At 38.4% G+C, this 15,395-nt stretch overlaps 1 protein-coding gene across 1 annotated transcript in view; it reads right to left on the reverse strand.

Annotated features, from left to right (window-relative positions):
* The window catches only part of LOC121315362 (myelin transcription factor 1-like protein), an 86,366-nt gene that overhangs the window by 572 nt on the left and 70,399 nt on the right, over positions 1-15,395 (reverse strand). The window contains exons 13-18 of the mRNA XM_041249388.1: positions 7,716-7,946; positions 6,274-6,395; positions 5,854-5,916; positions 5,286-5,354; positions 1,343-1,405; positions 473-556 (exon numbers count right to left, since the gene is read on the reverse strand). Of these exons, the coding sequence (XP_041105322.1) occupies positions 473-556; positions 1,343-1,405; positions 5,286-5,354; positions 5,854-5,916; positions 6,274-6,395; positions 7,716-7,946 (632 nt within the window). The remainder of the gene's footprint in view (positions 1-472; positions 557-1,342; positions 1,406-5,285; positions 5,355-5,853; positions 5,917-6,273; positions 6,396-7,715; positions 7,947-15,395) is intronic.

Here is a 15,395-nt window from a genome sequence, read left to right on the forward strand (position 1 = left end):
AATAATGTGTTTTTGGTTTGTTTAGATTTTTAATGAATAAAATAGGTTTATATTCATGTAGCTACTACAGAAAATCTATAAAACTGTGTACATAAAAATACACTCACAAAACATTACTTACATAACTCATAGGTTAAAGCTGCTGTATGTGAACAGGATCTTATACGTGCACCAAATGTATACTGTAGCACCCCTGTGTTTAGCAAACATATCTCTATTTCCATATTTATACAGGAATGCCATATTTACATTAATTATTTGAGAATCTGAACAATTTGATTTTTCGAACACCCCCTGGTCCCAATTAGTTTACATAATAACAACATCAGATTATAAAATAATAATTTGCTTTTTGATTTGTAACAAGCTTTAGGAGGGCACATCCGATTGCTTACACACAGTACTAATAAGGGTATGATGGTTGTCTCTAACAGTAAACTATAGATCCTACAGTGTCAGTATTTCTGCATACCTGATTGGCTCTTGGTCTTCTTTGTCCTCTTTGCAATGTGCTATCTTTATACCACTCTTCTTCGCTCTGGGACAACCTGAAAGACTTAAGAAATTAACTTAAAATTAATCTTTTAAACCATTAATATTTATTTAGCATTTGAAAGAGATGATGATGGTGAAGGTGGGGTTGGCAGTTAGCTTTATGGCAGCATTTGACTGATAACAAAAATCTTAATAGGCTTTCAAAAATCAAATTGCTGATTTGGCCCCTGAATCATAACAAGACTGCAACACCAAATTCAGGGACCCAGCTGAGTTAAAAGAAGTGTCTGTGTACACACACACACTTTCACCAGGAAAGACTTGAGTTGCCATATCTTGTTTCCAGAAGAGTCCTCTAGGACAGGGATCGTATGTGGCAGCACAACATTATTCATACCTTACAACAGATTTAAATTCCAATACTAATACTTTAAAAAAAACTAACAAAAAAAAAAGTGGACAAGCACAACATTTGTTTCATGCAATAGTTACTGTATGTATTGTATCACTGTAATAAATAATTATACCAAGTACATATACATGTATACTGACTTGGGTTCAAAGCAGTTTATTTACAAAAACTGAAGACAAGTGCTTCAATCCAAAATGTTATTGGCTGGATACAGTATATATTTGGCTGCCAGAGCCAATCAGTCAGGAATGCAGGAGATAAAAACCAGAGAAAAAGCCAAAACAGTCATAACAGGTATGAACTGTGCAGAATGAAAGTCGAACGATTGTGGCCTGCCGTGGCAACACAAAATCACACTAGTGGCTAGATGTGGCTAAGCTGGCCGCTATGGACAAACTTGGTTTAAATATACTGAAGCATGAGCATCGTATTTACCTTCGGTGTGAAGCATAGTTTCCAGTGATGTGCCCTGAGCCATCACAGCCAGGGGTTGGACACCTGGGATTAAAAATGTAAACACACCAAGTTAGTGTCTGGAAAGTGGAGCGAGGAGCATAAACACTGCAGGAACGGGGAGCATAAACTCTACAGGAACAAGGAGCATAAACACTGCAGGAACGGGGAGCATAAACTCTACAGGAACGGGGATCATAAACTCTACAGGAACGAGGAGCATAAACTCTACAGGAACGAGGAGCATAAACACTGCAGGAACGGGGAGCATAAACTCTACAGGAACGGGGAGCATAAACTCTACAGGAACGGGGATCATAAACTCTACAGGAACGGGGAGCATAAACTCTACAGGAACGGGGAGCATAAACTCTACAGGAACAAGGAGCATAAACTCTACAGGAACGGGGATCATAAACTCTACAGGAACGAGGAGCATAAACTCTACAGGAACGGGGAGCATAAACTCTACAGGAACGAGGAGCATAAACTCTACAGGAACGGGGAGCGTAAACTCAACAGGATCGAGGAGCATAAACTACAGGAACGGGGATCATAAACTCTACAGGAACGGGGATCATAAACTCTACAGGAACGAGGAGCATAAACTCTACAGGAACGAGGAGCATAAACACTGCAGGAACAGGGAGCATAAACTCTACAGGAATGGGGAGCATAAACTCTACAGGAACGGGGATCATAAACTCTACAGGAACGGGGAGCATAAACTCTACAGCCCAAACAGTCGTTTAACTTACTGTGTGCACATTCCATTCATACTTCTCCTGACTTGGTGGAATTATGCTTTTTTTCAATAAAGCAAGGCCATCTTGTATTTCCATGCTTTTTCTCACACTCTTAGGCCATGTCCACACTACATAACCAAGCTCGAGAATTGTACTTGAAAACTTATTACTCTACCTCAAATCGTCCACACAGGAGTGCCATTTCTTGTTGTTAATTTAATGCATATAAACACTATTGAAATAGTCTGGTTACAGTTCCTCGCAACGCAATGGCCAATGGGATTTAATACACTAGTACCCCACCATGCACTGCATTTTATGTTTACAACACCGCAAATATGGAACCAATCCCCACGGAAGAGATAGAGCTTCTTAGCATGAATGCTATGGCTTTGTTTTTAAAAAACACAAGGTATCAGCAGATTTTGACTTGAAAGTGTGCTCAGGAATGCCCATAGTACGTTTCAATGTAGGAACTGTTTAAAAGATTAAGATGTGCATTATGTATGACAGCACTACATATCTTGTCGTTGGGTTACGTGGATTTATTTTTGCCACTGAAGTAACTATTGTACTTCATTTACTTACGAAGACCAAAACTTTCCATCTTCTACACCCTCACCACTTTTTGTGTAAAGCCGTGCCCACTACTCTGCCCGCTGTAATTATCAAGTATTAGCTAGGACTTACTCCTGTCAGGGTTTTAAAAACCTCACATTTCTCAGAACCTTTCTTTGCTATAGGCTAAATAGAGTCTGTTCCTCAAGGCTAAATACATTTCTACCATAGTTCTGTGCTCCTTTGGCTCCTTTAGAACAGCTCAAACTCAAAACTATATATACTATAGTGACAAGTACAAAACAATAGTTTATCACCCCCATTCATGTTACAGACCTGTTAAAAACACACTATTTGTGGTTACCCCAAAAATCTACCCTGTAAGTCTCAACAGGAAACCCTCTAAAACAGCAAATATACAGCATATTAGCCAAGTGTTCAGTGTGCTAAATCAATTTAATTGTGTTCAACTATTTAGAGCAAGCACTTCTTTAAATGAGTAAAAACAATTGTTAGGGTTTACAATGTAGTGCTATCTTAAAGCAATAAGGTACTAAATGCTGCTTGAATGTTCTGCATAATGACCTTTGTTGACCTCACATATTGTACCATCATATCTGAATGAAACTGTGCACCAGAATAGGCATATTTATGAGAAGTAAAATGACATTAAATACATAAAAGTTATATCTACAATGTCTGTAGTTTGTGAAAAATATAGTATTACAGTAGATGCAAGTCCAACACACAAGGTTTCATGAAAGCAGAGGTCACTGCCATATATTATTTGGTATAATCTGGTGCCATTAGCCCTCTACCACAAACCTTATATTAAGCAGTGCCTATGTTGTCATATTCTAGTACTGCACTGGCTAAAGCAGCCACAAATAAAGTATCACTCAAAGAAGAGGCTGTTTACCTTACTATTCATGACACACTATCTGAACTGTTGCTGCTACCAACAGGGTAGCTCTTTAAAAAGAGATGTTACACCTGAGCAATATAATTCATTTCAAATACAAATATAAGATAGATATTAGAATTTTTGTCAGGTAAGACAAATCCTCTGAATTGGCACAGCGTCACATTCCACAACACTGTCAAAATGTGGGGCGACTAGCAGTCCAGCCTCCAACCACTGCTCACAGTGACACTGGGATTTTAAAATCATTGCTCTGCTGAGAACTGTTATGTCTATCTTACTGTTCAGAATGAATGTATACAATGAAAGCTGTCAAAACTCAATTCTATATTACAGCTAAGACACTGGCGAATAATGGCTAATCAATAAAGAAGTTACAATTTTGCATTGTGGATTTCAGTTGTCATGGTGTGAAAAACACTGGAAAAGCACACAGGAATCTATAGATAGGGCCAAAAGTTTTGCATCACCCTATAGAATTAACTCATTTTGCTTCATAAAGTCAAATGAAACCTGCTGAATAATGTTATGTTAACATATTGAATTACATACCGCTTTGTTGTTTTCCATATACTTAACAAAAAACTGACAACAATTTTAAAATGTGACATTTTAAAATCTAACATGAAGTACTGTGCTATTATGGCTTCCGGTAGACTTTTGCTATATCATTTTTATCATTGGCTATAAATTGCACCCGTTGTTGTACCAATTTATTGATATGTTTAAACCAGAAATAATAAGTTGTTTTTCAAATGTGAAGCCATTAAACACATTACAAAGTGCTTTAACCATCTTGAATACCAAGGTTTTGAAGACCAGTATACTTGTCTGTGGATTCACATCCAGTGAGCACACATGTTTATTTATTTTTTTTATTTTTTTTTAATATTCATATTTATTATATACAGGTTGCAGTGGAATTATCTTAAAAGTAGAAGGGATGCCAATTGTTCCTATGAAATCAATGCTGAGGGTTAGTCAAAACCTTATCCTGTGTATAGATGTCTTCCCATGCATAGAACGTATGGCTCAACCCTTTTTATGTTTAATAGTAGTTCCTAGCTAGAATATCTGTTTTTGCAATTCATAGTAGGTTAATAGGTTGTATGTATGGTGTCTGCTATTATAATATAAATCACTTTGCATAGTTTGAACAGACAGAACTAATCCACTTCTCTTTGCGGTCCTCTCACCCAAACTGCACAAGAAAACTTCTCTTTTACAGCAAATATGTATTATATTTTTTTCAGAATGGAAATAACAATTCCAGCAATACATAACGATGGAAAAGGACCAACAAACAAATTATCAAAACTATTATTTTCCCCAATGACCGAGTAAATATACATTACTTAATAAATAAAATAAATACTACTACTACTACTACTACTACTAATAATAATAATAATAATAATAATAATAATAATAATAATAATAATAATAATTCTATTGCGGTCTAGACACATAACTGTGTTAAACTTGCTATATAACTGATTAGTGACTGAGGATATGTGAATAGAAGTAACACAACAACTGGTCAATGTGTTTCATAAAGAAAGGTTTAGCATAGTACGCGGTACACAGGAGGCAGTCACAGTAACCAATCAGCAGGTTATAAAAGCCACAGGGCGTCTGCTAACGTTTAAACTGCATTCAATGCAGCAGTAAAATAGAAGCATTTTCTTTTAAGCCTTACTTGAGTTCTTGTGAGTTAGTGGCCATCATGCTTCGAATACTCTTATCGGCTAAGGGACAGCCAGCCAGACTGTAAAAAATAAATACATACAAAAATAAAAAAAAGAGCCAGGACATTTCAATTAGCAAAATAAAGCCTTGTGACACAGTCAACTGAATCAAGACCATAAAATACACAAAAAATATCAGTGTAGAAACCCGAAGGTGCCAGCGCTGTTTAAAAGAATGGGTAATCCTCTGAACAGAAGGCACTTCCACTTCAACATCTTCCACTCACACACATTTTTTTGTACTTGTTAGGAAATATAACTGATGTGATGCAAATTACACATACCGGAGTGAACCATTTAAAATGATTTTATGATTGGTAAATAAAGGATGCATCCCACAACATACTTGCATTTAGGACAGATACTTTCACAGGAATAGTTCTGCATGCTTCTGTTTGTACATCGCATACTCAGAGGATTGATATGGAGAGATAACACTATCATGTGACAGCATTGTTAAGGTAAGCTGAAAACAATAAATTGAAAAGACAGAATCCACCATGAAAAATGAAGTCACACCTTCTATGTGAGGCGTAATTACCAGTCACATGACCACTCCCATCACACCCAGGTGTTGGACATCTGCCATCAAAAAAAAAAAAAAAACAGCCAAAAGAGTAAGCATGTTTAAACCGGTCTCCCGTAGCTTCATTGTTTCCAGTTTAGCTTCACTGTCTGCAAATGGCTTCAAAGCGTCCTATGGAAAAGCTGAAGCATGGCCAGGATAATATGAGAATGATGATTTTTACTACAAAGCATCAAAAATAAAAAGAAGCCAATGCAAACTAGCTGACAGCTTAACTAATATGCTGAATACAATATGTAGCATGCTAGTAGTGCAAAGGACATAGCACTTTTTTGTCTTGTATTAAGTAAAATAATAGAGGGAATACACATAATATGTATAAAAAATGAAACTGCACCTCCAAAAATGCTTACGTTATCAAATCCTTTTTGCTCTCTTTGCACTGTGGGTATTTTGGCTTGGGACTGGGGGGGGTGGACTCTGCAAGGTATCGCCGCTCTTCTAGGGTGTCTTGAAAAGGATCTAAGTCTTCAAGCTAGGGGCAAATTAAAGGAGAGCTTTTAACATCATGTAGTGTTACTTTGGTCCAAGGGAGAATTTGCTAAACTCACTACAAAGTTAATAAGTGTCACCTATTCTATATGCTAAAGAGTAGCTGCAAATGTAATTTCTATAGCAAATTTCACAGACCCTGATTAACAGTAGCATTGGACTATCTTACCTAAGGTAACATTAGGTACTCCAGGATTCATGCTAATTAGGGTCTATGAAACCAGCCATTTTCTAAGCTATGGTTTCTTATGGAATATTCCTTCCAGAGTAATATACAGCACATTGTTTCTATGGCTTTGGTAGTGTTGGGTGCATCATATTGTGTGCTCTGGATCTTTATTACAGTTGATTAATTCTGCATGTATTATTATTATTTGATCTAATAAGGACCTCTGGCACATTTTGTTTATTGATCCTTGTACATAAAAACAAATCTGATTTGTCAGTGGAACTCATTATTCATGCAAATTAATGATGACGCATCCCATTAACACTTTGGCTCTGCTTGCACAAGCTTTGCAGTTCAGTGGATAGAGGAAAGCTATTTCCTCAAAGGGTCAGCATCTGAGCAAGGATTGTTAATTCAGGGTCACCTGCATAACCACAGCAATGCCACACTCCGTCATCTGTTGATAGATACACTGTAAATGTTGTTACAGCCAATTTGTAATTAAATAATGATCTTGGTAGAAATAGCAATTGAGAATGATACATCAAATGCAAGGTGTTTGAAAGCAGTCAGCAGCCTAACCCATCAGTACATAACATTTCCACTAGATGGCACTCTGGTAAAGAATAAAAACCTCTCCCTGTTTTTTTTTTTTTTTTTTTTTTTTTTTTTCCATCATTGTTGTACAGAATATTTTGCATTGTAGTTCTGAAGATTTCAAAGGCTTCTTTTATGCTTTTTTGGTTTGTGCTGTGAACTAAACACCTCAAAAAAAAAAAATGTTATTGGTCCATGTCTTAAAATATACATTTGGTAAAGCCATCACATATCTAATGCAACATGATTAAAAGTCTAATTATCAAATCTGTAAATTATTTAAATTAAAAAAAAAAGAAATATAAATAAATTAATAAATAATAATTCTACTGTAGAATTGATACAGTAAAGCACAACTGAAAACCTATGTATTTAAAATACATTGTAATTGAGTTGCTTTAAATAGTGCATAATACAGATTGATAACAGTCACTTACTAGCCCTTATAAGAGAAGAATTTTAAAAAGGTGACTCTGATCTCTCAATAATATTTTTACAAAAAGATGAAAAAGGCAGTGTTTTCTGTAGCTCAAATACCTCTCTGGGGTCATCCTCGTCGACCCGTCTGGGTTTTATTTTGGTGTAGTCGACAGGAAGGTCCCAGCAGTCCGTCTCATTCATTTGATAGCACCTGCTACTCATCATGGCCTGACGCTGCGGAGACATCGGCTCCAGAGGTGTCAGAACGGCACAGCTGCCATCGCGGCCTCTCTGCTTGTTCATGCTCAGATCCAGCGTTCCATTTTCATCCACTTCAATATCAGGGTTCTGCCAAAGACAGAACAAACCGTATTATCATAATTTCCCAGCTGCCCGGCAGCATCCTTTCAATGTACTGCTTGTGCTACACACAGCCTCAGCAGCTTAACCCATTACAGGCCAAAAAAACTGTTACATGTGGGCCCTGAAAAAAAAGAATACGCGTGAAACCAGGTCAAAAATCATGGACAGTCATATTTGTTGAACTGGATGCTGCAGTGGTAAGGTCTGCAAGCCTGTTGTGTTATATTGTGATGAGATCTGCATTATATTGCAGCTTAAGGGCTCCTAAATTAAATGCTGGGTTATATGTGGGGGCATAACACACAAATGACAGCACAACAGCAGACACAGAGCAGGCAGTCCTTAAAAAGAGATCAATAATTCAGAGTCTAGTGTAAGGAATCAAGGATAAGAACAGGGATCAGCCAACAATAATCATTATGCTTTATCTCCCTTCTCCCACAGCTTCGCCTCCTGTATCATTCAACCATTTTTACCAAATGAAAAGCTTGGCTTAAAATAATTTCCGTCTCTGATGTGGGGCAAAATAATTCCTACACCCCTAATATCAGATGGACCATTTAACAGGGGTAGATGTAAGCCTACAATTAAATTATCAATAGTATAACAGCTTCTATCTATTTGAAAATTATACACGACTGTAACTGAGGATCTACTCTTATTTATTATTTTTCCACCTTAAAAGCACTTTGCTGCGATCACTCTGCCTAAACAGATTCATCTCACAAGGCTCAATGGAGATCTGCAAATAAGTCCTTTTTAGCCAAGGACAGCCCTCCAAAACTGTGACTGCATTCAGTGGTCCCCCGGGACTGTATTTCTCTTCATTGCGATACGGCACAGTAGATCCATATCCAGTTAACTGTGAAGTGGAATTGTGCATGCAGCTGCAGAGAGGTTACAAAATGGCCTTTCACAGCCACTCACAGACTCACAGACTGCAAGCATTGGTAAAAGCCTGCTAATCTGCAGTGGCATCCATCAAAGCAATTCAAATAAATAAATATGTATCAATGCTTTTTTTTTTTTTTTTATTAGGAAAACCACTAATCAGTAACTCAGTAACACAATTCACCTTCCGGTAATTCTGAGACATAATTTTTTAATATCTTTTGGCCTTTTCCATTTAATAATTTTCTACTGATTAATATGTTTTTCACTCCTGAGAATGGAGCTCTCTCTGAAACTCTTATGCAGCTACTGCCTCAGCCCCGAATGGCTTCCTTGAACTGACACAGCTACATTAGAGAGCTAATGGAATTAGTCTGTGGTCACTGTAATGAATCTCGGTTGCAGCTTGAAATCTAGTCACATACACATTATTTTCAGTCACCAGTCTTCTCCGAGGTGCATTCCAATCCTGTTCCACAGGTGATACCGTAGTTCGGTCAGCCAGGTAATGAGACAATTAATACTCTCAGGCAGAAGCTACCAACTGATACTGTACATACTGGCGTTACAAAAATGCTGCTGTTGTTGCAAATTGCTAGTTTGCACATAATGGGGTCAGTTGATTCATCTATAAACTGACTGAATACAAAATAAAAAATAGGATCAAACATTTCATATTAATTTAAGAACGAAGCGAAACCGTGCTCAAACCCGATGCCCTATTTTAACCATTTTTATATAAACATTAAGCTCGCTTTCAAACATTACCAGATCTTTAATCTCAAACAGTTCTACGCCAGATTGTCACAATCAAGAGAGCTGCAAACATTTTATGGGCAAGGGTCTCTTTTATCGACAGCTGCACCTGCACTAACCTCAGCGTTTGAAATAGAAGTATCGTCACACTCTCGTGCTGTTAATAACATTCTGAACTAAACAAGAGTTAGGTTCGGTTTCTGTTGATGTCTCTGGCATTGGTGGTTTAGCTTTTCTTCTCGTAGAAAAACTCCAAACATAGCTATCTTTTTGTCATTTTAACAGGGCTGCATCAAATTCACTGTTTTTAGCACATATTTTTGCTGACTGAAAAAGTGAAAGCCTCACACGAGAACAAATATAATGGTGAAGGGTCTTAGACACTCTTTGGTTATGTCATTAAGGTTTGAAAGATTGAAATAAACTGCGCACTTACATATTCTCTACCTACTTAGAAAAACATACAATTATATAATTTTAATTTTAAATAATAAACCCTGGCAGCAGTGGCGTTAACAGACGATCCAATAACCAAATACACTGTTGTGCAAAAGTAAAAAGAAAAAAAAAAAAGATTCCGTTTAGAACACTTCCAATTAAAAACAAAAAAGTAAATACAAAGCATAGGACTCGGACTTTTAAAATGTGTATCAGATTTAAATTTCACATTATGATAATAAATAAAAATAACTATAATTTCATTTGTACTTATGGTTGGTCATTTTTGTTAACTGGCATTTTGTGTTCAAAGCTAAGCAAACCATTTTTATTTAAGCTCACAAATCCTGACTAATTTAATTATCATTTGAGTGGCGCTAATTTTGAATTATTATTTTATTTCCCCTACGGCTGTCAGGCCATACTTCACGTCACTCACTCAGTGTTCCGTCACGTTGCGTGTCCGTTTGGACTGTAAAATGTAAAAGCTGTGTGCATTGTCCAATCAGAAGAGTTCAAGGTTGAACCTCTCATGAATGACAGTAAATATCCCAATCACAAACATCGCTTTGACAGACAGCAAGCATGTCATTGGCCAGTTGTGAGTGGCGGTTCATGTGTATACTAATTGAAAGAGGTACTGATTGAAGCGTATTGAGGCCACCAAAAAAAAAAAAAAAAAATCATGTGACCAGGCGTGCCCTAACACCCCCACGAATCGCCACTGCTTACAGACACTACTGAAGATGTTGGATTTCACAAAGGACCAACAATCGCTGTTTTATATATGTGTGTGTGTGTGTGTGTGTGTGTGTGTGTGTGTGTGGTGTGTGTGTGTGTGTGTGTGTGGTTAAAACCTCACCATAGGAGGAAAAACAGATTGAAATATTGTCCTAACATCCTTACACCACCGAGCAATATTCCCCGTCTGTGGTTCACATCAGTGTCAGTCCCTTTCATTTTCAAAGGAACCACTTTCTCCCCTGCACTCGTCACAAGAGTAAATGGCTGAACATCAGTTCTGTGAGTTAACAGAAAATTAATTACAAAACTACAAAAGAAAGATGCTCCAAACTCTAAAATGGTGATTTCACTGTCACTGTTTACTGACTTTCTGAAATTCAAACAAATTCAACTCGATGAAAACAGACATGACGGGCGGGATATAAACTGGATTATGCAATAGTTGGCAAACCAGAAGAAGACAGAGAAAAACACTACTAACTATACGGTATGAACTTCAAAAACATATTGTTATTCAGTTACAGGGGTGGAATTAAAATATACAGTGGCCAGAGATCATGCCAAGAAATGGTGTAAAAAGATGACAAAAATATTAAACATGTCTGCACAAGAAAATATGTATGTAAGAAAAGTGAAGGAAAACAGGAGGGTCAAGTAAACTTGGACCAAAAAGACACACAGAATGAGCTCTGTCTTGCCTACCGTTTACCAAAACCGTTACAATTTACAACAGGTAACGTCTTTAAAGAAACGGCCACAAAAATTCAATCCAATTCCTCTGCCTTCCAAAGACTGCACTGTAGTGCAGAAACTATTGCCAGAAACAATGAGAAATTTGGCGACTGCCTTTTCAGCTAAATGCTGAAATGAGCAGATCTACCCTTGGGCAGAATGTGCACAATGTGTGCTGAAAGCACTGAGTAAAGTGACACAAGTTAACTTATTATTTACCATTGTTTATGAACCTAACAGAAATATCTGGAGGCTGTAATGCAAAATTGGAAAATTAACAAAATGATGACCCAGTAGAGAAAATTGTGTGGTTTAAATCAGACAGTGGATCAGTAATGCTACCACAGCATTATGAGGTATGTTTATTTTATATTATAATTCATGGGGCGGGGGTCAGGCTACCTCTTAGCAACGATTGAACAATGTAAGAGAGAATCTGCCGTTTGCTAAGGCCGAACATATAGAAGGGGGGGGGTCCCTGCCGTTTGGAGGACCAGACACACTGGAGAGACCTCCTGCACATAAAATATGGACACACAGGGGAGATACCCTGCACATAAAACATAAGAGGGGGAGTCCTCGCCGTTTGGGGGACCAGACACACAGAGGAGACCCCCTGCACATAAAACATGGACACACAGGGGGGATACCCTGCACATAAAACATAAGAGGCGGGGTCCCCGCCGTTTGGGGGACCAGACACACAGGGGAGACCCCCTGCACATAAATAGAGGCTTGAGAACCTGAAAGGAAGGAAGAAAAGGGGGAACTCTGGCTTGGACCCTCAATGAGGTGAATTATAGACTTCCAAAGCTGGGACAGAGACGTACCCCCAGAGAACCTGAAACGAAAAGAGAACCTCGTGTTATGAAGGGAGAGCTCCTACAGTGAGGTTTAGCAAGAATAAGCTTAGCCCCTCAGACAGCAAGGGTAGTGATAAATCATGAGATTCTAAAAGGATGGGTCTAGCTGGGGCTCCCGTCTGACTCGTGGAGAACCATCCTGCGGAGGTAAACAAAGCAGAGCTTAACCAAGGATTGGAGAAAGTGAGATCACTAACTCCCCAAAGAATGGACCCCCGGCTCGCCGCCAATGCATACATTTAAGAAAGAACGTGAAAGAAAACATTTAACATAACAAAGAAGGTTAGAAACTGGTTCCCTACTGACTACGTGAAAATCCTCCGCTTAGAGCAAACGAAAAAAAAACCTTTCTTTTTTAGGGGGAAAACCTTTGGTGGCCCAGATGGAATGGTCGTCCCCACTCTGGACATACTAGCAATAGACTGACGTGCAGAAGATATCTCAGATGGGGAAGAATGTATGTATGATTCAACTGCTGATGAGGTCCAGCACCCCATATTTTTAATTAGATGTTGGTTAATCTTTGCTCTTGCTGCTGATGTGGCTGATTATAGCTGGTGCAAGATGAAAATATAAGAAGATCTGGTGGAAGGGGCAAGTGCTGCAGCGTATGCTTGCGCTGTATTGATAAGTTTAATAAAATTGCATTCAGTTGAAAATTAGCTGGTTGAACTGGAGTATAATTGCTGGAGTTGGCAGAGCTGTAGGGACCAGACGAAATCTGTAAACAAGAAAGAACATCGGCTGCATTATTATTAATGCCCTGCAGATGGCGAGCTTGGATAAAATAATTAATTGATACTGAAATCCATATTAATCGCAGCAGTAACTGCATGATAAAAGGTGAACTGGAATGGCCTTGATTGATAATATTAACTGTAGATTTATTATCACAAAAGAAAAGTACTGATTTATTTGACCAAAGATGACCCCATAGATGTGCTTCCGCGACTATTGGGTAAATTTCAAGAGGAGCTGTGGATTTTAGATGCAGTGATAGGTTTTTGATTTCTAGTGGTCATGCACTAGAAAACCATTGTTTTCGCCATATCCTGTTACTTTAAATGCGTTAACCAAGAGCCATAACTGAATGAACTGCAGCCAACACTGTAGAGAGAATTGATTGTGAGGAATTGTGTGAGTTGATGCTGCTGGTGCTTGAACACCGTGGTGCTGATATGTCAATGATAAGATGCTTTTTTTCCTGACATATTCCGATTGGTGATGCCAATGGGGTTAATCCTGAATATTGGAAACGGAGGAGCTGTAAATGGGCCAACCATAAATCCTTTTTTATCTCTTTTTGAATAAGAGATTGTACTGTCGTGGGCTCTTGAGTAGCAGAATGGAGGTTTTTGATTTGAAAGGAGGGAAGGATTTGACTCAGGTTGAAAACCTGTTTTTGTAGTTCGTCAAGTAAATAGTTGACAAATATTTTATCTCAATATTTTATCTGAATTATAAGTAGCCAGAAGTTTATGATTCAATTTGGGAATATTAATAGGAGTGAAGACTATGAGTGTTGAGGAAAGTCACTTTGGAGCTAGTGGACTGATGGCTTTTGGATGGACGTCCCTGCAGAAACTGCACAAATGGATGCATTGTCTCATCGAGCAGATACCAAAATTGAAATTGTTACATATTTGCTTTCCTCCTGTGTATCTGATTCTTCGCCAGAATTTGTCTTCTCTTGTAGATTGCTCGGGAGAGGCTGAAGAATGAATGGAGATAGGGATCAAGATTTTGTTGGAGAAACAGGGAGATGAAGACAAGGACGAATTCCCCCAGGGTTAGATTTTTCAGTCATCTGGGGTCTCTGGATTTCAACGTGACTGATATATCTCTGTAATCCACCACTCTATGGTCCAGAAATTCAAATGTAGCCATTAATAGAGAAACCAGATTAACGTCCTTACCTTCAATTATGCTGTGTCGGATCTGCAGGGATATTGAATAATGACGAGCACTGGTTGAGGCGAGGGAACCAAATGTTTTTGCAGATGCAAGGTTGTAGACCAGAGGCTCTACTGTGAGTACTGAGGTTGGTATATAACCAGAAGTGATGGTAGGTACTGCAGCCGCTGTGTTTAATTCAGGAATGGAGGAAAATACTGACATTGCGGAACCTTGCTTCTCTCGCTTGATGTTGGACACCCATTTATCCAAATTGCTGAGTTTGGTATTGACTGAGGAAAAGGTATCCGTAAATGGTTGCATGAGTGCTTTTATTTCATCGAAAATGCAACAATGTTCCTGTTCAGTTTCTCTGGCTGGAGTGGCTTGATGGTGTGATGACGTGCTTGCAGGAGGGGTAGGCTGATCTGAGGCAGTCTGCCTGCTGTCTGTCCCGGGCCACTGAACAGCTGAGTGTGGCTTGGGAGTTTTCTTGGGTGGAAAAATAGGTTCTGCTGAGATGGATTCACAATAGAAAATGAAAAGGGATTCTCAATTGCTCCCTGCTGGGATTTCACTGCCGTTTTTGAGGGGGTTCTTTATGAGGTTGTTGAAAGTCCAGTCCTTAAAAGTACAGATGCTCAGGAGAGATATCTTGAGTTCAGAGACGCTTGGATCGGCGACGATTAATTACTTGAACGGCAGGTATTGGTATGCTATCCTACTTGTTCAGATGTTGCTGGAACCCGCCTGGGTTGAAGCTGTCAGAGAGTGCTTTGATACAGACATGAAGTGATCTTCAAAAACTTCTAAATCCGAGGAAGAGGAGTGTGGTAAGTACTCCATATTTCATTTTTTCTTTAATTCTTTACTCTGAAAGAGATTGCAGGGGGTCTTGCGATCGCTTAGGTTCACAACCGGAAACGAAAAAACACAAGACGGAAGTATAGGGTGTGACTAGTGGTTTAAACAGTAGAAGTAGATTTGATTCTATGTGAAGTTGAAATACACATATAGGTTAACATTTAAATGTACTTAGTAATAATAATGGACAGAATATATGATCTTGCCCTAGTGAGGTCAGTATTTGTCCATCATGTACCATGACTGTGCCGAC

Source organism: Polyodon spathula, chromosome 5 (assembly GCF_017654505.1).
Source record: "Polyodon spathula isolate WHYD16114869_AA chromosome 5, ASM1765450v1, whole genome shotgun sequence".
Taxonomy (NCBI): domain Eukaryota; kingdom Metazoa; phylum Chordata; class Actinopteri; order Acipenseriformes; family Polyodontidae; genus Polyodon; species Polyodon spathula.